Genomic DNA, 25,338 nt, shown 5'->3' with positions numbered 1-25,338 from the left:
ACTACATACCAACACATAATAGATTATCTATCCATATATCTATTTTAATGGAAGTAGCTTGATGTATAATAACATGAAAAACATGAGCATGTACTGGTAGAGAGAATTATAGGGTGGGCTGGGGCAGAAGAGATCATCTGGAGCAGATGCGAATCCAACACTGTGCAAGGATCCTCTTACTTCCCGTCATTCCTTTAAGGTAGCTTCTCAGGAGAGAGACGTAAGAGTGTCAGAAAGAGGTTATGTGGAAACTGTTGATACCCACAGGGGCACAGACTATTCTCTCTAGAAAAATTTGATGACAATAAAAAGACTACATTTGTGTTGAAATGCACCCAAAAGTATCAAATAACAAGAGAATAAACACTAAACAAGGAGGTTAAAAAAAACCCATTCCTGAATTCATCAAAACAGGAACATTTCTAAAAGAGTGAAAGATGGCAGTATTATAAACAATTTGTTAACAGGCTATAAATGTGTTTTCTTTCATAGTTGGACAAAGTTGTGGAAAAACATAAAGAATCTCACAGACGAATCCTGGGACAGCTTTTAATGGTAGAAAAATCCCATCGGCAAACCATACTGGAGTTGGAGGAAGAAAAGAGAAAACATAATGAATACATGGAGAAGAGTGATGAATTCATATGCTTACTAGAACAGGAATGTGAAAGGTAAGGCTGCTTTGGACAAAACAACGTCCCATTCTGCAACCTGTGGGCTGGTCACTGGACCAGGTGTCAGGGATACAAAGATGAAATATGACACAGTCTCTGTTCTCAAAGATCTCACAGTCCAGGGTGAGGAAAAGGATATGTTTAAAGACGCTATCAGTCCAATGCGTGGATAACCAGATGTGATAAGGCCTGTGGTTGGGCCCGTAACTCTTCAAGGGAGTGCCCTGTAAAGGCTGCGAAGAGTGGCAAATAGGAGTCTAGTCCCTAGGTAAACAAGAATGCAAACTATATTCATGACAAGGGGTGAAATAACTATGTTATTACAGAAGTGAGAAAAAAATCTGCATTCTGAGGGAACTCAAGCTTTTCACATGGCTACAGCACAGGCCATGGCTGTAGGATGAGAAAAGGAAAGGCTCACCTTGAGCAACTGGACTTTATATTAGTAGCCTGAAGGAGCAAACGGAAAATTGTGAAAGGGAAAATGAGATGATCTGTTACGCTTTCCTAATAAACGATTAAGGGAATGTGGAGGAACAACTGGAGGAGCTTTAGACTGGGTGGAGGAAACTCACATGAGAGGCAAATACCTAGATGAGAAAGATGAGGGGATGTGTTCCAATGGCCATGAGGTTGGAGAGGAGGGGTGTACGCAGGAACTACTTATGATGTTTAGTCAGTATGAATTAGTGACTGCTGAGACGGGAGAGCAGAGCAAGGGAAACATGGAGTTACTGAGAAGCACTCCTGGCTATTCACCACCATATGTAATATGGGAATGGGGCACAGCTTTCTGTATTGTAGGATTTTGATCAGGCAGGATGGTTTATACTTGGTGAGTGGTAGGAGATGAGTCCTGGTTTAGACATGCTGAGTATGAGGTACCTAGGTATATTTCAGTATCTGGTGAGAATAATAATATATATAAAATCAATCCATGGTTGGAAATGTAGGTCTGCAAAAGGATGCGCTGGTGATGTGTATCTGCAGTAGTGATAGCTGAAACTGTGCGTGTTGGTGTGGTGAGAAGAGAGAATGCCGAAAAGGGAACTCTAGACTACATCAAGGCTTGGCAGTTCTCTGAAAGAAAAAGAGGTCAAAAATGGAAGCTGAAAAAAATGGTGGAAGCTTAGAAGAACCAGAAAACAAAGAAGGCAATGAAATGAAGCAAGCAAAGACTTTAAAAAAAGAGTGTACAGTCAAATAGCACCAAATAATGCAGAATAGAATGAAATGTCCCAGGATTTGGCAATGAAGAAGATTCTGAGGAACTTAATGAGCCATTTCAATAAAGCGGTAAGGGCAGAAGCCAAATGGCAATGCTTTGAAAAACAAAATAAGAAGTAAGAATGTAGGAGCTTAAAATGTGAACTAGTATTTTGAGAAGCTTAGCTGCAAAAAAGGAGAGTTTGGTTGGTAAATATTTTCTAACAATACGTAGGGTAGATTATTTTATTCTACTTCGACCCTCTATTCTGAACCATCGTGGACAGTGTAAGCACTCATGAAATTTAAAGGACAGTTAATCCCCTGAAAAGGGTTAATACTGAAAAATGGAAAGTAACGATCTTGGCAATGTCAAATTTTTACTGGGCATTTATCTCACTTCTGTTATTGCCATGTGTACTTTTATGAATTACAGGGCTAATGATGCTACATTCTAATAGTCATAGAAAAATGCAGAAAAAAATAATTACCTGTAAGCTCTACTTTCCAAAATACTAGTAATTTCCACTGGCTTATTCAACTACTTCCGATTCATACTTCGGCTAGGTAACTTAAGTTAGTTACTTCAATATCTAGGCTAATAGCAAACTCTCATTTCTTTTCCATATACTTTATGGGTGATACTTGTTTGGAGTGCCAGAGAATTCAAGGCACTTATATTCACTCAGTTTTTTCCAGGTTTATTTTTCACTACATGGCAGAGAGCGGGCAGAAGAAAGGTCTTATTAACTTGCTCCTCACGAACTCTGAAATATCTGCAGGGGCAGATTAAAGGAGCACAAGAAATCTGGCACCAAAGGAAGATTGGACTCAGACATTACAATATAAGATTTGTTACTCAAGGAGACAATGTTATATTAAACATTATTTTGAACCCCTGTGGTTTGGCGCTAGTGGCCTCATTTGGCTTCCATACTTACTTGGCACTAATTTGCTGAACACAGACACTTTCTTTCATCTTTCATTATTATGAACATTTACTGACCACGGTCAGAGTGTTGCCTGCCATAGATCAAAGAGGTTCAGGCTGTCCCTGCCTGGGGGGCTTACCACACTAATAAAAAGGCCCAATGATACAGATTTATGATGGGAATGTGAAAGGCTATTGGAGGAGAGTTCTGATATTCACTGTGTATCTCTCCTATCTTCTGGAGGAAGGCTGGGGAGGGCTATCCTGAAGTTACTCGGGAATATTGGGAGGCAACGGCAAAGATTATTTAAAACAAGAGAGCAAGGAGGAGCAACACTGAGAAATAGGAACAAAAGATCAGTGAGAATAAAGGCCATGGGCTGGAGGAAAAGAAAAAGTGTGGAAAAAAATGTAAAGTATATACCACTGAATCAATGTATCAAGAATAGTATTTCTAAATATACAAAATGAATTTAAGAGAAAGAATGTAAGAGATCTTTATTTTAGCTTTATAGGATATAAAATTTCCTTTATAGGATTTTTTGCCTTGAAGAATAATTAAAGTGAACATGCCATTAACAAGTAGTAGGAAAAAGGGTCTATCACCCCCTGTTTAGCCATTCCAGAGATATGAGAATATTCATCTCTTTCTATATGCCAAGAAACAGCTTCCAGATGGAATTGTGTGAATGTGACAATATTAAACCTATTCTTAACTCACTTGATGTGTAAGTGACTTCCCTTGCTTTGCCTGGACAACATCACAATTCCTGTATCTTGGTACTGCCCATTTGCGTCCACCCTTCCTGCTTTCCTGCCTCTTGCTGGGAGACTGCAGGCCTCATGAGGCATAAATGATTTCTGCCTGTTTTAAGGCCATGTGCATCAAAGTAGTATTAAATGAATACCATCTAACAAAACAGGAAGTGAGGGAAACTAATGACTTCAGGTAAGTACGCTCAGAGGAGGTGCTTACACACAAGAGTGTCAAATACCCGTAGCGTGCCTTGATGGTATGGTAGCAAAACGTACCATCACTGAATCCTTCCAACTTACGGACAGTGCTTTCTCTCAAGCACACAGCTGCCTCGCAGGAAAGTGCGACTAACTTATCCTAAAGGGTCAAAGAATAATGTTTATTTCCTTCCTCAAAGTGATGTAAACCACTCCCAAACTAGCAACCCTCCCAGCAGTGAAACAAAGATATAACTCCGGTAAAAGGGAAGGTTGGGTGAAGACAGATAGAAAGGACTATCGGTTTGAAACTCTGAAATAAACACGGCAAAGATTTAGTGCTCATATTCTAAGTTTTGGGTTGTATCTACCTGGAAATAAAACAAAAATTAAGAAATACATGATTGAGGTAGTTAATGAGACCTCAGAGGATGTAATAATGGATTTCAAATTAAGGCTCAATTTCTGTGTTTTCTTTGGAGAATTTGTTTTATGTGGAAAACCCTAAAGGAGACTGATGTCACACACTGAGTTCAGGCCAAAATGTTTGCCAAGTGATGTCGCTGTCGTAATCAGTAAGCAATTGGCTTTCCCACTGAGGGCGGGTGGGGGCAAGGATCAGCTCAGGAAAGCCTGTTCCCAAGCACATTAATGCAAAGTTTCCTTAGCTGTAATCTGTACGGTTTGGTCTGTCCATATGGTAATAGTCTATCCACGTTTCATGACAACCTTCTATTCACTGACCAGCCCCAACATGTGGATACGTGTGTCACCAATGACCTGAATTATGTACTTGGCTGAATTACAAGTGGAGTCTATGTAAAAGGTTTTTACACAAAAGCAATGCCAATAATTTTTGGCCTTTCTGTATGGCTTCACAGGAAAGCCAAAACAAAAGTCACTTTTAGTCAGTGTAATTTTGTAAAATTTTCCCATAAATGTAATGCCAATTTTGTCTGTACTTTCAAAAAACCTTGCATATTTTTTTTTTCTTTTTCAGTTTCAATGGAGGAAAAGGCTCTGAAGGAAAAAAAAAAGTTGCTTTTTTTTTGGAAACCATGCATTCTTTCTTAGAATACTGAAACAAATTATGTATGCTAACCATGTATGTTACTGCATTTCTGGTCTTGAAATAACAACTCAACAAGGAAACAAATATTGTTATGGCAACTCTGTATAAAAGTGTGGGTTCAACCATGGATTTTGTCAAAGCCTTAAATTACTTTTCATAAAATCTTGGCCAAGTAGGTTAGCACTGACAATTCAGTTTTGTCAATCAGAAGTTCAAATGGTAGCTTCTCAGAAGCCACAAAGAAAGGAGTCAAGGTAGAACTAATCTCTGGTTTCCTTTCTATCCAAGTTTGACTAGACAGAATGGTGGTGCAGAGGCCATAGGGCCCTTTGGAGGAAAGTCAGCAGGGGTCCAGCTTCAGGCAGTTGTTGCCCTGACCACACCCTGGGGAAGTTGTTTGCTGCTAAGTTTTAATGAAGAACAAAGCACTTCCAGCTCTCCTTTTGGCTGAAATAACTATAAACAAGTATTTTCACCATCAATCCTTTTCTATTATGACAGGCCTATTTTTCCAGACTGCCATCAGACAAGGTGACTAAAACACTGCTTGAGCCATATTTGACCCTACGTTAACTGAGTATATCAGACCACTTTTAAAGGTTTCTGTCAAAAACATCAAAAGTTCTTTCTAGAGGATTTGGATACTCCCTTGAATGAGTTAATTTAACTAATTTTTAGGTGCAACTCATTAGTTTGGAGCTAGTGCTGCTTGCCATCCATTCACTGAAACAAAACAAAAGAAAAACAACAATGGATTAATTATATATGTCCACTGCAAGCCAGGTCCCATACTAGACACTAGGCGAAGAAGGTAGATATGGGTTTCACCTACATACAATCCGGAATATTTGCTCATTGTGTAAAACAAAGACACCACTGCAGGCTTTGAGACTTGATACTGACTCTTCTAAGGCATTATGAGTTCATGATGGGTAGAAAAAAAGGTACCGCTATTGTAAAATACGGTAGTAGACATTAATGCTCATGAAGACAGAACATTCAGGAGAAATCAACAAACACATTAAACTACTTTCCTAGAGAATTCAATATCGTGCCATTAGAATTTTCAGTTTCTTTGGTCTTAAATCTCAGCTTTTAAGGATATCTCACAAAGCAATACACAGTGGGTATAAAGCTTTAAAAAAAATAAAGTCTACTTAAAAAAATATTTTGAAAGCCAGCAGTTTTAAATTTCACACACACTAAACTATTGTTGTAGAATACATTGTACTCAAATGCAATCATTTCCTTTCAGTTTTTCTGGCAAGGAGTTATTTGTATTACATATTCTCAAGACTATGTCTTGTAAGTATTGAAATGGATGCCAGATCTCCATTTCACCTTTGTCATGGACATCTAGTTCTTTGCCAAAACAAAATGGAGATCCACCACAAACACATATTTTGTTATTGTAATTCTATAAAGAATTACAACATGATCGGCCTTGTGTTCATACACGCTAGACTCAACACAGGATCGGAAAAGGGATGCAGAGAGATTGATGACTTCATGTGGGTACTAAAAAACCACTTAGGACTCTACACCATGACTTAACTTTCAACAGATGTCACAAAACCATACTCTTATAACTGTACAATTCATCGGTTTCCATACAATGCCTTTTAATTTTAGAGTTTAAAATTCAGATAGAGTGACAATACTACTTGATTACTTTTCCTTCCCAGAAATTTAGTTTTTCTAAACAAAATTTTACAAATAATTTCAAATGTGTATTTGAATGTATATGATAGTGAATTTATTGCTTACAAAAGAATACTATGAATGCTAAAAAGAAAATATTAACAAGTCTAGTGAGGGATGAACCAGGAGCTTAGCGATAAGGGGCGTCTGATCTGCAGACCCAATCTGTAGCCATGTATAACTTTTGGCAAATTCCATTCCTCAGGTCTTTAGGTTTCTGGTATATAAAACAAAGGCAGGCTATACGATTACTGTGTCTCTTTCATACCTAAAAAATTGTGATTATGTGATTGTTATCAACAAGTAATTTTTATCTCAAGCGTAGGATTCTAACTCCAGTACCAAAAGAGGTCAGTGAGAATGACAGTGACTACCACCAACTTTAAATCTAAATCTGTATGTGCATTCTTAAAGGACATCTGGATTTCAGTGTATCCTACTGCTTCCACATATTTGAAACTGAACCTAATATCATCTTTGCAAATCCAAGTCCACTCACAACCTTTCTATTCCTGTTAATACCACCACCATGAATCAATCTATCAGATAACTATCAAAAATTACAGAAATCTCAGAAGCCAAGAATTTAAGCTAGAAAAGATGTAGCAATAGATCAATGCTTTGATTTTTTGAATTGAGAAAAGTGAGGCCTGTCAAGTCTCAGATAAAAAATATCACCAAATCTTGCAGCTAAATAGTTGCAGAGCCAGACCAGAGGCCAGCTCGCCTGATAATATATTTGATGCTGTTCTCTGTAGAAGCATTCCAAGGTACTCAAACCTTGTGCTTGGTGTTATTGGAGATCCAAGACACAACTAAAATATAGTTGAAAAGACAAGACACTCAAAATAATCTGTAGATAATTTAGGAAGAATGCAGGTGTTCAACACTATGGCAGATCAGGCAAAAAGGAGAATAAAGACAATAATTATCCAACAGCCAGCACGGCCCTAGGAGAATGCAGGACATACATTAAATACTCTATACATACATCTACTAACTGGCTGGTGGTTACTAGTTCAACGGCCCTATAAAACCGGTAGCCAAAAACTGAATGTGGAAGGTAACCTCAAAACTTCTGTTCCATCTGGACTAAAAAATATAAAGAGGAAGAAGAGTCATTAAACCACATAAAAATGGAAATTTTTGCCTCATAAGTGATAATCAAGGTGGAATATAAGAATTAAACTGTATCCTGAATTTGAAACTCATAGGTAAACATTCCTGGGAAGTGTATTAATTCCTCAGATGAGAAGATGAAGCCAAACAGCTTGGCCAGCCATGAAGATGATGGCTGGTACAAGTGATGAGCAAATATCACTGCACAGAAGGGCCTTATGGAAGAGCGTAGGGTATCAGAGTTAAAAGCACAGACTCAAGTTAGAACAACAAACATGGAGCACGGACCATGAAGCATGGTCCCATCCTCTCATCTGATCCTACTGGCTGTTTGACCTTGGGCAAAGCATTTCATCTTGTTAAGTCTCAGTTTCGCCATCTGTTTAAAGAATGATAGAGATCTCATAGGTTCTTGTGACACAGTATACAGCAAGTGGTAAGTATGATGTCTAGCACATAAAAAGCGCTCAGTGAGCGTTAGCACTGTATTAGTCAGGGTCCTGCAGAGAAACACAATGTGTGTGTGTGTGTGTGTGTGTGTGTGTGTGTGTGTGTATAAACCTTTATTATAAAGTATTGGCTCACATGATCCTAAAGGCTGGGCAGTCCCATGATCTGCTGTCTATAAACTGGAGACCCAAGAAAGCCAGTTGTGTAGCCCAAAGACCTGAAAGCTTAGGAAGTCAATGGTACAGACTGTATTCCCAGTCTAAAGCCCTAAGAATCAGGAGTGGCAAGGACAGAAGATTGATGTCCCAGGGCAATTAACCCAGGCAGTTAATTCAACCTGCCTTCAGCTTTATGTTCCATTCGGCTCTCAACAGATTGCAGGATGTCTACTTACACTGGGGAGGGCAGTCTACTAACTGAAATGATAACCTTTTCTGGAAATACTTTCACAGACACACCCCAAAATAATGTTTAACCAGCTATAAGGATACCCCATGGCCCAGTCGAGTTGACACGTAAAATTAACCATTACAAGCATCTTTCTTCAAATTTGCCTTTCTTCAAAGTAGTTTATTTATGTACTCTACATGATACCACTGGGCATTTTTTGAGTTGCCAAGAAAGCATTTAAGTAGACCGTATACTGGGTTCTAATAATGTGACAATGAACGAGAGGTTTCAAGGGGCATATTGTTTAATATAGGGGAGACAGACACAAAATCAAGTATGTGGGGATGCAGAGGAGGCACCAATGAGGGCTCATACTCAAGGCATGGTGGTACCCTATTTCCTTCAGTGTAGGAGTATTAGTGAATGTCCTAGTGATGTAACATTGTATGACACTGAGCTGGGCAAGACAGTGCTCAGTGAACTTTTTTTTTTTTTAAACCATTAGACCCATTTCTTCTTTTTGGTAAATCATTCTACTTAGATAAACAGAAATGTTAGTTTAGTGATATTATGAAAAACATAGCCTTCCATTTATGTGAAATCAAGACTTAACCAAAGTGATGGTTTTTAAGTATACCCAAAGACTCCAATGCTCCTCTTGGCTTGCCACTGTTAAAAATCCTCACACTAATTGCATCTTCTTGTCTAAAATTATTGTAAAAAACCAAATATTCCCACTCTAAGGTAAGTGGGCTTACTTTTGATATATTTTGTTACACAGCCCCTTCTTCAGGGCCAAGAACATGGGAGAAGTAAAATAAATATTTTTTTGAATGAGTGAATAAAATGTAGGAAAAGTTGGCTACATTTTAATCTATTATTTTCCATTAATCTCTCATCATGAATTAGCTTCTGGATTAATTCCCTTTGGTTCGCTTGCTTATAGGAGATAAGGGAAATAAGACAAGCCCATTTTGATGGGGAAAGCAGAATGAGCTTGCAAGTTTTGGGAGTATCCCCAAGAAGGCAGAAGTAAGAGTGTATGGTGCCCTTATCGTGGAGCTAGAAGAAAAAATGATCCTAAACGGGGATTTTAAGATTAAACACATTAGAGACACTAACAAAAAAATCACCAAAAACAACTGACTCAATTCATACTTTGCAGTTTTTCACTAACAAAACTTTCACTAACAAAAATATTTTTTCACTAAGAAAACATTGTGACCATTTTCCCAAACCACCTACTCTACACCATAATATTAAAGTAGATGGATACTAGTGTATCACACAGATGTATCACAATTTATTTCACAAATTCTCTATTGTGGGCATTTATATTCCTCCTTTGTCACTATCATAAAGAATACTATCCTCGTGCCGGGTGCGGTGGCTCACGAGGTCAAGAGATCAAGACCATCCTGGTCAACATGGTGAAACCCCGTCTCTACTAAAAATACAAAAAAATTAGCTGAGCATGGTGGTGCACGCCTGTAATCTCAGCTACTCAGGAGGCTGAGGCAGGAGAATTGCCTGAACCCAGGAGGCGGAGGTTGCAGTGAGCCGAGATCGCGCCATTGCACTCCAGCCTGGGTAACAAGAGCAAAACTCCGTCTCAAAAAAAAAAAAAAAAAAGAAGACTATCCTGAATGGCCCCATAGTCCAATTAATTTTTATACCTTTCTGATTATTGTTTTAGAATAAATTCTTATATGTGAAATTGCTGAGTCAAAAGTTACAAACCTATTTAAGGATTTTGAAACCTATAGCTAAACTGCCCTCTGTAAAAGAAATTTTACCATTACTAACAACGAAGAGAACCAATTTCTTACTTTGTAACTTTACCTGGGACTAATCTTGAATGTGACCTCAATTTAAACATGATATGATATTATAAAGAGTATTAATGAATGTTAATGACATGAATCAGACTTTCCCACTGATTTGGGCTTTGTTTAGAGACGTGTTGCTTCTGGGAAAAAAAATCCAACATATCAAAAACATACTTAAAGATTATAACATTTTCTTGAAAGAGTATTTTCACCTTGTCTATACAATTTCAGTATATTTCCTTTTACCTATCAAATTCAGGTTTTCATGGCCTAGCATCACTGGTCTTCCAAACAAAATAAACTTCTGTTGCTCATTCTCTGAAAGGTGTGAGGTTTCCTCCTTCATATATCCTACATCAAGCCTTAGAATACAAATCCAGCATCCTGGCTCACCTTTCTCACCACATGACATATTTGGCAATAGTTCATAACACTTAGTACAGGCCCTACATGGTCCTGAAAAGTCTGATTTGTTTAAAATTGTGGGATCTAAGGCCCACTTTGCCAAATTCCCCCTCTAATTTAAATTCAGTTAGTTTGGAGTGTGAGAATTCTCTATCAGTTTCCTATTTAACTCAGTTCTTACTTGCCAATCCTCACTTCTTTACATTTCCTCTCTACTTATTATACACATACACTCCACTTATTTCTATGAATTTCTCAATGACAGTCTGAAATACCCTAGATGCCTGACAAACAGGTAACTTGTAGCTTCAGAAGATTTTCAGAAGAAAAACGTTAGCAAGATTCATGAGACTGAATATGTGTTTTCTATGTTTTTCCTTTTCCTAAAAATAAGTAATTTCCGGCCGGGCGGTGGCTCACGCCTGTAATCCCAGCACTTTGGGAGGCCGAGGCGGGTGGATCATGAGGTCAAGAGATCGAGACCATCCTGGTCAACATGGTGAAACCCCGTCTCTACTAAAAATACAAAAAATTAGCTGGGCATGGTGGCGCCTGCCTGTAATCCCAGCTACTCAGGAGGCTGAGGCAGGAGAATTGCCTGAACCCAGGAGGCGGAGGTTGCGGTGAGCCGAAATTGCGCCATTGCACTTCAGCCTGGGTAACAAGAGTGAAACTCCATCTCAAAAAAAAAAAAAAGTAATTTCTAACGCACAGCTTTTTCACTCTATATCTTGCATATATGCTTCAGGGTCCCACACATAGCCTTCTTCTCACTTCCTACTCCTCAAAGATAATCCACCCTGAAGGGGTTCTTGTATTTATCTTTAAAACATTATTACAAGCATGTATCAGCAATTCATGAAGATCATACTTTTTCTATTCGTCTTTTAAGTGGTTGCATATTATTCAATTTTATAGATGCAATTCATTTAAGCAGGCCACCTTACGAGCTTTAGATTGCATCTTTTTTATTTCATATTAAACATTCTTTGGTTAATTGACTCTTACTAACTTCAAATGCCTCTTACTTTCTATTTTCCTTTAGAAATAGGTTAATCACTGGCAACAGAGAGATACCACTTCATATCCACTAGGATAACTTTAATCAAAAATATAATAACAAGTACTGACAAGGATGTGAAACTGGAACCTTCCTATGTTGCTGTGGAGTAATGAAAAATGGTGCATTGGAAAATAGTTTGGCAGTTCCTCATAAAGTTAAGTGTAGAGTTATTGTCTTAGTCAGTTGGGGCTGCTATGACAAAATACCAGAGACTGGGTGGCCTGTAAACAACAGAAATTTATTTCTCACAATTCTGGAAGCTGGAAGTCGGAGATGAGGGTGCTAACAGTGTTCTGACAAGCGCCCTCTTCTGGGCTGTAGACTTCTGTCTTCTCTTTGTTTCCTCATGGTGGAAAGTGGGTGAGAAAGTTCTTATAAGGGCCACTAATCCCATTCATGAATGCTCCTCTACCCTCAAAACCTAATTATCCCCCAAAGGCTCCACTTCCTAATATCATCACGCTGGGGGTTACAATTTCAACATAACAGTTTGAGGGGTCACAAATATTCAGTTCATTGCAGTTACCATACAACTCAGCAATTCTACTCTTAGGTATGCAGCTGAGAAGATGAAAACACATGTCCATAAAAATCCTTACACAAATATTCACAGCAGCATTATTCATGATAGTCAAAAAGTGAAAACAACCCAAATGTCTACCAGTTGAGATGTGAATAAACAAAACTGTGGAGTACTATTTGTGAATTAAAAAGAAGCTCTGTGGGCCAGGCGTGGTGGCTCATGCCTGTAATCTCAGCACTTTTGAGAGGCTGAGACAGGTGGATTGCTTGCGCCCAGGAGTTTGAGACCAGCCTGAGCAACCTGTCTCTACAAAAAACACAAAATTTAGCTGGGTGTGGTGGTATGCACCTGCAGTCCCAGCTACTCGGGAGGCTGAGGTTGGAGGATCATCTGAGCCTGGGGAGGTCAAGGCTGCAGGAAGCTAGATCGTGCCACTGTACTCCAGCCCAGGGAACAAAGCAAGACCCTGTCTGAAAACAAACAAACAAAAAAAGAGGCAGCAGCAGCTCTGTGCCCATTAAGCAGTGACACTCCAGCCTCTAGAAACCATTAATCTCCTTTCTGTCTCTATGGTTTTGCCTATTCTGCACATTTCATATAAATGGAATCATACAAGATATAGCTATTTGTGCCTGGCTTCTTTCACTTAAAATAATGTTTTCAGGGTTCAGACATGTTGTAACGAGTATCAATACACTTCATTCCTTTTTATGGATGAATAAAACTGAAAAGGTCAGTATGGATGTAACTTGGTTTGATTTAAATAATCAACAAAATAGATACAAAATTATTAATGATAATGTAGATAACTCGAGATAAAGTTTTGCTGTATCCTTACAATTTTAAAAATTAAAACTTTTAATGTTATTAGGAAGCAAAGAATAAAGACTTGAAAAAGGTAAATGGAGATATACCAAAAAGAAATAAATGAAAGCAAATGATTATTTGCTGGAAAAAATGAAGAGAATGAATATTTTGGTTATATATGAAAAGAGAGAAAATGGGGACATTTATTACCATTCATTCATTTGACATCCTTCTAACTTAACACTATGCTTGGAACTAGGAACTAGGAATAGAAAAAAAATAAGGAAGAAGTCATGGATCCTGTCTTTGAGTCCCAGGTGGAAATGTAAGTAGTATGAGGTAATTAACTGTGAGCTGTAACAGAGGCATGTACATGAGTGCTCAAGGATCTGGTTAGAAAGATGGATTAGTTCTGCATGGAGGGAATGTGCCAGCAGGCAGCAATTAGCTTGAAGGCAGAGTAGACTTAGCAGGCAGAGAACTGCACTCACAGGTACATTAAAAAGATAAATTTGTGGAGCTGAGTCTCTGTTGAGGATGAGTATGTTAGAGCCAGGGCATATGGACCCTGTATGCCACAACTTCAGATTTCCCCTTTATCCTGAGACTGTGAGACATTCATCTTGCAGAAAAATCTCAACCCACCACTGGCAATTTGTTAGAGAATCTACAGTGTATACAAGGCACTGCTTTAGGTGTGTCTAGAGTCAAATTGAGAAACAACAACAATAACAATTATTTTTTATAATAAGATATAATAAGATATTATAGAACAATAACAAAAACAACAACCAGGAAACTATTACAAGCAACCCAAGAGAAATGGATTTCACATTCTCCATTATTGTACAACTTCCTGATAAAAACTTACTTTACAGCCATATGAGATTGAAGAAATACATTTCCATTTGGCTGAAGCAAATGGAAAAATAAATCTCATTTCATCCTAAATTCCAGAAAGGGAGATGTGGGTGTGTAATATGTTACCTAATCCCTTTGCCTCACCTAAAATAGGCTAATTACAGCAACATGTGAATGAACAAATGGCAATGAGATATAACCAACTGGAAAAGAGAAAGAAACAGGAGCGTCTATTTATTTTAACTGTACCCTGAGCTCTGCCAAGAAGGCATTCCAGTCTCCATCTCTTCATCCTCGAAAAGAGTTGCTCAGCTAAACTTACTTAGAGAATATAACTGCCTTTGGTCATTGTTTGAGTTTGAGCCCAAGTTTGTTGGGCAACATTAAGAAAAATAACACTAGTTGTGTGTTGGTGTTTCATCTATAAAATGGGCATAAATATTCTAGCTATCTACTTTATTGCATGAGGTAGTGGGAAGAGTATAGGTAACTATTTGGGCAAAGAATTTGAGATCTATAGGCCAAAGGGAAAAAATAAACACCATAAAATGTTTATTTACATATGGAGATAATAGAATTATGGGGTATTACTTTTATCAATCTCAGGGCTAAAAAAAAACACTCCCCAGGTTACCTATAAAAATTGTTTCCTCAAAAAGCGGCAAGTGGTACTGGTTATAACAATTTGAATCTTCCACTTCACCCAGCACCTAACAACTGTGAAGACATGTGTTTGTTTACTTTAAAAGCTCTTAGTGATAGGAAGATGTATTAAAGAGATGAAACCTTTCACATCTAAAAGCTCACAGAATCCTGTTTTTGTTACATTAGTCTTGCCAGGAGAATTCTGAATGTGTTTGCATTCTATCAGTCGACAGCGTGAGTCAGTGTGTCCCAAACCAGTTTTCTAACCAGAAAACTGAGAAGTTTGATGACACATTTAGGTAAACATACTCAGTGGATGAAGTTATTTAAATTTTTATAGCCTTTTAATCCTCTCTAAGCCTGTGAAATCCATACAGGTTTTTAGACAAGATTTAAGTTCTTATGAGTCAAAGAGTGGAAATTATGTATTAAGAATTTAATTAAGAACTCTACTAAGAATTTATTAACAATAAATAACTCTAGTAAGAGTTTCACGGGTTCTGGACATCTGAGAATATCTAATATTGTACTTGAAAGTACAATGAGAGTGAGCTGACCCCACTCTGAAGCCCATCACTGTTAACTAATCAGCTTTGAATAATTTCAGCTCTGAATAAGCTTTTTGCCCCAAGAACTGAAATTTCTCACTCATTCTGGTCAGATGACAAGAGCTCTTGTTGACAATGACAAATGAACTCTGAATATGAAGGGTTCATTCAAGTGAAAGAACAGGAAATGGGTTGCAGACTATGACTATCGTCACCTACCCTCCATGCAATTTGAGAATTCAATAAGCAGTTGAATGCAAATTGAATAAAAATGTGGCAAAATATACACTGAAGTTATCTAAATTAACTAGAACTGATAGGAACTTTAAGTTATTATGAGTCAACTAAAATTAGCAGTGTGATGGACTTTTTAATCTATACAGATGAAAGATATGACACACTTGATATCCCATTATTGGCCATATTATTATTTCTCTATGCAAAGAAGATTTTTTTCAGGTAAATCTAACTCTCCTAGCATAGAGTTTCTGCTTCACCTAAAAGAAATCTTGCCCTTGCCATGAATGAGTATTTCTGCATGAAAATTTGACTTTTCATTATTCACTGTGACTCTCGGGAGTAAATGTGTTAACAAGTAAGTATTGTACAAAGGTGGCTCTAAATCCTTTTGATACCATGACTCCACCCATGCCCCAGAACCCCTCACTTGACCCAAGGCTTCCACATCATTCCCCCATGGATATATGAAACATACAAAAGCACATGTACAGTTCATACACAAAATCAAAACTCAGTTTATTTTGCAGGCAGCAGCACCAAACCCTAGCTCAGAGTACCTCTGCTCCATTTTCTGTTTGGTATTGGATCACACAGAAAATTAATTTTATGAGAAGAGGCCAGAACTTGAAATAGGTGTCTCCCCGCATGTCTTTCATCCATAGCCTCAACTTCTAGCTCAAAATTATTACACTTTAACCATCTACTTGTTCAAGAAATGCTGCACTAGAACATTTGGTTCTTACATTTTCCAGGTAAGCATTTCTTTATAATAGCCTATACACACACACATACACACAAACACACACACACACAAACACACACACACACTAAAGTTCTCCAATAATTTTTTTAAGTATAGTATTGTTAATTTGTAAATTATTCACGAAGAGTAATCTCACATAGAATTTTAACTAAACCCCTGAAGCTAATTAGGATTCACATTAAAAGAAAGAACACACACACACACACAAATGTGATAGGGTTTTTTCTTGTAGATGGTAGATTATATTTTGTATATTCTATACAAAAAATACAAAGAAAGGTCTCTTGTAAATAACTTGATAATTAGTGGTACTAATAACTATATTTAATTAAGTATTTACTGTCAAACACTATGCTAAGCACAGTGGATTCTCTCATTTAATCCTCCTAACAACCTTTTAAAGGAGGTAATATTATTGTCCACATAATATTGAGATAATTATCCTGAAGAAACTCAAAGACACTAAGTAACTTTCCAAGATCACACTGCTAGTAACTGGAGAGGAGAATTAGGACTCAAGGACTTCCACCTCTGAGCTCTTAACCCTTCTTGGCCAATGCTTCCCAAACCTAAGTGATCATCATTGTTGCCTGGGGAGACACTTAAAGTGTCGATTCCTGGGCCCAACCCCAAATATACTGAATCAGAATCTTCAACAGTGGAACTTGCAGATAGGAACACAATGGTATTTCAAATATGGTTCAGATGTTCTTTTAAGATGCCAAGAGAACACAAGTGAAGCCAGTTGTCACATAGTTGTCTAAGTCAAATCATCTGCCTTGAATAGAAAATACCATCTCTTTGTCCACATATACCTCTTCTCACTTTAAAATAGAAAGGTCTTATTTGCTAAAAGGTCAAATGAGGTCACGGTCATACTTTGTCAGCAATTTGTACTGACATACCCAGCTGCAAGGGCTGTGTTATGCAAGATGAAAGTGATACAGCACAGAATTCTGCTGATTCAGAACTGCTGAGTCAGAACTTCACTGATAGAGAAGGCACAAAACCAACGGAAAGAGTTTAAAAATCCTTGGCCATACTCATTACATGACCAGATCAATATTTACAAATATTCAGTGCGCAGTTTCAGTACCTGAAAAATTCACTTATCATCTAGTTCATGTATTCATTCATTTCAAAATGCTTACTGAGTTCCTTCCATGTGCCAGGCACTGGAACACACATGGCCCTTGCCCTCAGGAGCAGAAAAACATGTAGGTGGTGGAAAAAGAGGTGATCACTATTAGGGTTCAGGAACGGCTTGAGCCCCTAATGGATCAAGATAGCATTTGAGTTGCATATTGAAAGACAGACATAGTTTAGACAAGAAGAAAAAGAGAAGGGAAAACAAAAATCATTATAAGTGGACTTAATAGCATAAGGGAAGGGGATTAGGACAAAAAGAGCAATCAAACTCAGGAAAAAACAAGGAGCATGCTTTGGCTTAAGTATATGTAATATGAAAAAATAGTGGAAGCTATGGGTGCAATGTTAGGTTCAGCAAACAAACAGCTGCAGATGTCATATTAAAGGGGAAACAGGTAGTTAAGATGCCTGTTCTACACCATTCCATCAGCATTAGGTTAATGTGACAAAGCAGTAAGAGTGCAAGAAACTGAAGATCTGAGTTGAAGGGCTGCTTCCACTATACACTAACCAAATTTGTGTATTTGTTGAAGTCTAAATGAGTCCCCAAAATATGTTTATTTAGGTTTAAATATACTGTATTATTCAAACAAGTTTTAAATTATCTAAAGATTATTTAAATAACTTTAAATATTATTTAAACTTTTTAAAAATCATATTTGATAGCAGCTTTTTTCATTAGTTACAAAACCTAAGCCCATATACAAAATTAGGAGCATATTTAGATGCCTCTTTTGAGAGAATGTTTTAGTCTTTTTAAACTGAGTTTAAAAAAAATAAAAACAATGAAGATTTTTTTTTTTTGAGACAGAGTCTTGCTCCGTTGTCAGGCGCCAGGCTGGAGTTCAGTGGTGCCATCTTGGCTCACTGCAACCTCCGCCTCCCAGGTTCAAGCAATTCTCCTGCCTCAGCCTCCTAAGTAGCTGGGTCTACAGGCGCGTGTCACCACGCCCAGCTAATTTTTGTATTTTTAGTAGAGACGGGGTTTCACCATGTTGGCCAGGATGGTCTCGATCTCTTGACCTCGTGATCCGCCCGCCTCAGCCTCCCAAAGTGCTGGGATTACAGGCGAGAGCCACTGCGCCCAGCCAAAACAATGCAATTTTTAAACACTGTTTTGAAAACTTAATAGTGCAGCAATATACTTAGTTGAAAGTAGCTCTGCTCCATGAGACCATTCAGAGTTGTCTTCATCCACATGACCAACACTGAAGCTCTGTCATATCTCTGTTATAGTGCATGGTAGGCCGTTAGGGGATGGGTGGGGAAAACGGCAAAATATGTGAAAAGTGTCTTGCTTTAAAGTTAGGGATGATCATCTCTTCTTCTTACATTTCATTCATCCAATCTAAACTCACATAGCCACTTCTCAGTACTGGAAAATCTAGAAAAGTCTGGTTGGACAGCCATATACCCAGCAAGAGGGAGACAATTAAAATTTTGAGGGCAACTGAGTCTGCCACAATCTTAGTGCAAACCACTTAACCTCTCTGTGTTTTAGTTTTATCTTCAAGATGCTGAAGCAGATAAAACTTTCTTGAAAATAACAAAAAAGTCAACAATCATAAAAGGTTAAAAAATGAAAACTTTATCGAAGTAAATAAGTTATGTTAATCAAAATACAACAAGATGAAAAAGCAAGCCATAGATTGGGAGATGAAATTTACTTATGTATAACCAACAAAACACTCACATCCAGAATACAAGAAGAACTCCTATAAAGCCATAATGTAATAAAAAATTAAGACTGATAATCCAATATAAAAGAAACAGACCTGAAGGGGCCCTAAAGAGAATATGCTAATAAGCATGTGAAAGGGGAGTTCAACATTATAAATCATTAGGGAAATACAAGTTAAATTTACAACTAAGGACTACTACAGCCCTACCAGACAGGCTAATTTTTATTTATTTGTTTGTTTATTTACAGACAGGGTCTTGGCCCTGTCACCCAGGCTGGATGGAGCACTGTGGTGTGATCTTGGGTCACTGCAACCTCTGCCTCCTGGGTTCAAGCGATCCTCTCACCTCAGCCCCCAGGGAGTTGGGCCTACAGGCATGCACTGCCACGCCCAGCTAATGTTTTTATTTTTTGTAGAGACAGGGTTTCTCCATGTTGTCCAGGCTGGTCTTGAACTTCTAAGCTCAAGTGATCTGCCCACCTCGGCCTCCCAAAGTGGTAGGATTACAGGCGTGAGCCACTGCACCTGGACAGAAAGGCTAAATTAAAAGGACATTACCAAATGTTGAAGAAGTGAAGATACTAGAGTTTGTGTACATTTCTGATGGCAGTGTAAATTCTATTTATATGAAGTTGCATTTCCATTATTATGAGAGTCCACATACATGCAGTTCAAAACAGACAGAATTAACCTATAGTAATAGAGGTCAAATGGGCCAGGCGCGGTGGCTCACACCTGCATCTCAGCACTTTGGGAGGTCAAAGTGGGCAGATCATGAGGTCAGGAGTTCAAGAGCAGCCTGACCAACATGGTGAAACCCAATCTCTACTAAAAACACAAAAATTAGCCAGGCGTGGTGGCGCACGCCTGTAATCCCAGCTACTCAGGAGGCTGAGGCAGGAGAATCGCTTGAACCCAGAAGGCGGAGGTTGCAGTGAGCCAAGATGGTGCCACTGTACTCTGGCCTGGGTGACAGAGTGAGACTCTGTCTCAAAAAAAAAAAAAAAAAAAAAAAAAAAAATAGAGGTCAAATGGTTGTAACATCTCAGTAAGAAAGTGGATATCAACCAGAACATGGCACAAAGGAGGCCAGTGGCAGAGATGGAAGTATTCCATATCTTGATCTAGGTAGAGCTTATATAGATATATACATATGTAAAAGTGCATCCATCTGTACGCTTAATATTTGTGCACATTTAGTAGAATAAATTACACCTCAATACAAGAGAGAAATGAATAATCATTATGCTATAAGATGTAAAATGGAGTATGCTACATGTTCTGAGGATGCAAGACATACAATGACCAGACTCAGCAGTTGTGAGCCCTGATGGCAAGATTAATCCTAATAAGAGCACAGGCGAGGTAGAGGTAGAGGAGAGGCGAGTTTGGCTTTGGAATTCTGTGCTTGAGGAATTGGTGAGCTATCTGGGAGTAAGTGCACATATGGGACTAGCCAGAACTCAGGCCAGCAGCAGCTAAAGATATAAAATGCAGGAGTTTCAGCACAGAAAGGAAGTTGAAACAGTAGCAGATGAGAATACCAGTGGAGAAATAGTGTGGAAAGCAAAGAGCTGGGCTGTCCTGGCAAATGCCTATGTTCAGTGGGGATAAGCTATCTAGGAAGGTAGACAAGAAGCAGTCTGTGATACAGAAAGAATTCAGAGGGACCAGTGTCTTGGAAGCCAAAAGGGGAATTTCAGGGAGTGACCAGGCAGTCAACTATATTAACTGGCATGGAGCAGTAGCAGAGGATGGAGCCAGAGTGAAGCCTTTTGGGCCTGAGGATGTCACCAATGACCTCTGAGAGAACAATTTCTTGAGAATGGTGGACACTGAAACCAGACTTCAGGGACCCAAAGAGGGTGATGAGGCTATAGACGAAAAGAGTGTAATAATACTCCTTCGAGAGGTTTGCCAAAGACGGGAAGGAAAGAGAGAAGCTGGTCACTTGTAGAAATAGTGAAATTACCGGGAAATGCCAACTGAGATTGAAGATCCTAGAGCAAAAGAGGATAGATAGAACCAAGTCTAGCAGAAGAGAAGGGGGTGTGGGAGGCAAGGAGGAGGTAGTCACTACAGTGATGAGGGGGTAAAATCAGCATGAATCTAAGCTTGACTGGAAGGCAATAAACAGCCATAAAGAAAAGTTAAAAAAGGAAAAAACCACTAAGAGAAAAGTACGGAAACCTCAAGGCTTACTATGTTTGAAATAAAAAGATGTCAATGTAACAAAAATTAATGTTTGGAAGGCTCTTTGATCTCATTTTAATGGAATATCCTATTCTAAAGGAGCATGGTAAATATATTTTTAAAAGCTCTATTTTAATTTGATAATTTAAAAATGCCAGCACTAAAAACACTGCCTTCATAGAAACCAAGTAAATTTTCACCAGGCAGGTTTTACTACTTAAAATGATTACAAATACTTGATTGGGAAGCAATGTTTTTCTCTCCCTACTGAAAGATCTCTTCTAAGATTAGGAACAAAAATACTAGCAAATGATGAAAATAAGCACATTAATGGTTAAACAGTCTGGCCTGTGGCCCTTACAGATCTTTGTTTACTGTAATGAAAGCCACACACTTATCATTAAGAGCAATAATAGCAAAAACATTCATCACACTCACTATTGCCAGAAATGTAAAGTGCTTGTTTGAAAACTGGGCAGCTTAAACCAGGTAAGCAGATTAAAATCCAATCAGACTCTGAAGTAGGAGCATTTGCTTAGAAAAACAAGATGCATATCTCAACAGCTACTCTTCCTGGCCAAAGATCTTGTTTAACTCAATTAGCTTGGGCTTGTTTCTATTACTTGAAGCCATATTTTTCGATTACCAAATGAAGAGTCTTTCATTTAGGACAAATTAGTACCATTAAATGAAGCAGCAGGGGACGATAGCGCTATTACTATGTCAGCCTCGGAAATAAGAAAAGAGTGTTGTGTAGTTTTCTAAATGAAGCATCTTAGTAAAAAGAGAAACATGCTTTTTTTGGGGGGCCAGGTCACTGATCCAACCAGCCCAGGGTCCCAGTTTCTCATGGTGGCTACAAATATCTTGCGTGGTGGCCTGTGCAGATGCAAGCTTAAAAGATGAATTACTCCTAATAGCAGTTTTTGGAATCATCCATAAATCTATCAAAATTCTTCTAAACCTACTTCTTTTTTGGCCCTCCTAACCAATATGGAAAATTCTTTAAAACATGCATATGTGTATATATGTACACATATGTATGAATAGACATAGACTTAGTATGTGTCAGCGACTGTTCTAAATGCTCCTTTCTTGACCTTTAATCCTCTTAACAACCCTATGAGAGAGTTACTATTATAAGCAGCATTTTGCAGATGAAGAAACTGAGGCCTGAGATGATAAATAAGGTACCCAGAGACACAGAGATATAAATGGGCAGGAAAGGAATTTTAAACTCAACAGTTTGACCATTTGTTTATAACCTTAATCATGAAACCTCCAATTCTAACAGTTTTAGGTTTAGGTGCACAGGAGTATTTGTCCTGACACACTGCTTATGATTTTATAGATCTTAGTCGCTTTAAATAAATCACTCTCAGATTTATTTTCCTCTTTAATATACCCAATTTATCATCTACATTGTAGACTATCTTCACATGGAAATTACCCCGTTACCATTCTGTTTGAGCTTGTGTGAAACCTCCAAATTCTCTTAAACCTTTTCCATAACAGGCAACTAGAATGGTAGAAAGCATAACATGGATATGCCCCATTTTTAATAAAAAATAAGATCATGCTGTTGATTTAGTATGAATGTTTTCCTGACAAGCATTTTGTTGACTTGTTAATCTTTTTGGTTGTCCAGTGTCTACTGGTAACAATTGACTATAATCCAAGGTTTCTTTCCTGAATCAAAACTACAGTTTTCAGTTATAGTTTGAATTACTACCCTTCACACCATTTTCTTAGAATGGGCTGACGGCTAGATACCCTTATATATCAAGATAATTTCCTATTATCATGCCATAGAATCAGAAGGTATTTCATTTTCACTGCCTTTTTCCATGTCCTCCCATGGAACTGCATCTGAGAAACTGCTTCTTGTAAAACATGAGCAAATGAGAATGAGACTGACTCTTTCCCAGGTGCGGGGTGTAACCTCATACTTTTGGCTGTCAAGAGACCACGCCCCCAAATTCCTACTCAAAAATATGTCACATGGTACTAAGAATGTCTTGAATACTAAGAGTCAGTTACATGAATTTTAGTGTCTCCTACAAATGTCTAATACAACATCATAAATATTTCTATTACTTAGGTCAGTAAAAGCAAGCCAATCACTTAAATATTTTGTCCCTAAAAAATAAAACATAGTTGGCTTAATACTGATTCTTGTAAGACCTCATATATTACTGGCAGACAGATTATAAGAAATTAATGAAGAAAACACTCTGTTTCTTGTTTTGTTTATTGGCATCATTATCAGCGACACATATTTTGTATACCTACTACATGCAAAACACTATGCTGAGCTCTACTAGGGACAAGACAGAAGGTACCACTTACAAAAAACCAAATGTACAAATCTTAAAAATGTGTGTGTGTGTGTGTGTGTGTGAGACTCTTCCTAAGCTAGCTGGAATCTGTGCTATTTATCAACAAGATAATGCAGAGAAAAATACCTTACCCATTAGGTACATCCCGTCCAGAGTTTAACAAAAAAAAAAACACTTGGCTGAGAGTAGAGTTACACAACTTGATGCAAAGAGACTGAACTTTGTTTGACTATTTAGCTTTAGAATACACATCACTGATATTTAAGTAGTGTAAACTATGTAATATTATTGTCAGCACAAATCACAGGCCTTGATGTACAGTGAGCTTTTCCGATGAACATCTGGCTAATAGCCAAGCAAAGTACATAATTTAAAACACTCAATCAGTGTCATTCTGAAGCATTTTGTTTAGTGTTTAATAGCTTCTCCAGGGACAGGAAAATTACAAAAGCGCATTGTTTTGACATGAGCTAAAATGAGTCATTGCTCGTCACTACATTTTTGAGGATTTGGCATTAATCTTCTGAGACAATAAACTATAAACATTTGAAATAAATATCAATTTTCCTAAACAGTTTAGTAAGGTCAGGCTACTCTTCTCATTGGAGCAATTAATTTGGCATCCCTAACGAAGGCACTATCCTATTTCAATGTGTAGCCATTTTGTTTTTCTAAACAACACTTTCCTGAAGATTTTTAATGACCATCTAAGACCCAATCCTTAAAGCAAATACTAAAGCTTACTTGATTTGTACTAAATAACAAGTTAAAAGACAGCTGTACACAGTTTAATATTTTGGTAAATTCTACACCAAATGTTATCCAGTATTTCCACCCAGTATTCCCTGCCTGCCTTCATAATTATCAACAAGAAGCAAAGCAAACTGGCTTGAGTTTCAACTCCTGGATGCTCCAGGGTTCAGATCCTACTCCCATCATTCCCCATCCTCCCAGGCATGCTCTAGGGCCTAGGCCAATTTCATTTTCCTTTAGATCAGTGCTTCTAACCACTTTGCTACATATAAGAATCACCAGAGGAGCTTTTAAAAAACCTGATACCTGGGGCACATCAATGAGGTCAGAATCTCTGAGATTTAAGCATCAACTATGCTGAAAGCTCATACCAGGTAGTTCCAATGTGCAGCTCAGTTTGAATATCAGCACTTAGACTTGTGTGGAAGAGAAGAAAGAGGGAGGATTATACAATGATCAGTCCATTTGGTACTTTATGGAAGTTCTGATTAATATTAAGTGTGTGAAGAAATGGTTGAAACAAATAATTGTTATAAAATTTCACCTTAGTTACAACATAGGGCTAAAGGTATGGCATCTGGGGCCAAACTTCCTGGGTTTGAAATCTTGCCTATGGCCATACCACCCTGAAAATGCCTTATCTCGTCTGAAATCTGGTTATTTATGATCTCTTAGAGACTCAGTTGCTTCATCCATTCAATGGGGATAACCTTTATAGGGTTGCTGTAAAGATTATATGAACTAATTTATATCCATATAAAGGGTTAAAAAGAGTATTTAGCATATGGTAAGCACCAGGTATGTGTTAGTTGTTATTAATAACCTCATCATCACCATCTTTGTTAACTTGCACCTCATCAATGTAGCTAAGTTGAATGTTCTGTCTCAAACTCAAGGAGGTTGAGTGGTTTTGACTTTCATCCTGTAGTCATGAATTTTACTAATAATATCACATTTATAATATTTTTAATTTTTAAATTAATTCATCCAATACATATTTACTGAATACCTACTATGTGTGAAACACTGTTCTAGATATGT

The 25,338-nt window shown here is 37.9% G+C and overlaps 2 protein-coding genes across 7 annotated transcripts in view; one reads left to right on the top strand and one right to left on the bottom strand.

Annotated features, from left to right (window-relative positions):
- CMSS1 (cms1 ribosomal small subunit homolog) overlaps window positions 1–25,338 on the bottom strand; it is a 366,636-nt gene that overhangs the window by 252,724 nt on the left and 88,574 nt on the right. The gene's annotated exons all lie outside the window — the stretch shown is intronic.
- FILIP1L (filamin A interacting protein 1 like) overlaps window positions 1–25,338 on the top strand; it is a 285,964-nt gene that overhangs the window by 185,997 nt on the left and 74,629 nt on the right. For all 5 annotated transcript variants that reach the window (XM_012476992.2, XM_064374539.1, XM_064374538.1 and 2 more), the window contains one exon: window positions 493–671. In XM_012476992.2, coding sequence (XP_012332415.2) covers window positions 493–671 — 179 coding nt within the window. The remainder of the gene's footprint in view (window positions 1–492; window positions 672–25,338) is intronic.

The sequence above is a fragment of the Aotus nancymaae genome, unplaced genomic scaffold (genome assembly GCF_030222135.1).
Source record: "Aotus nancymaae isolate 86718 unplaced genomic scaffold, 86718_ANA_hifiasm-v0.15.2.pri h1tg000011l, whole genome shotgun sequence".
NCBI classification, from domain to species: domain Eukaryota; kingdom Metazoa; phylum Chordata; class Mammalia; order Primates; family Aotidae; genus Aotus; species Aotus nancymaae.
This window is presented reverse-complemented; position numbering and strand designations above follow the sequence as displayed.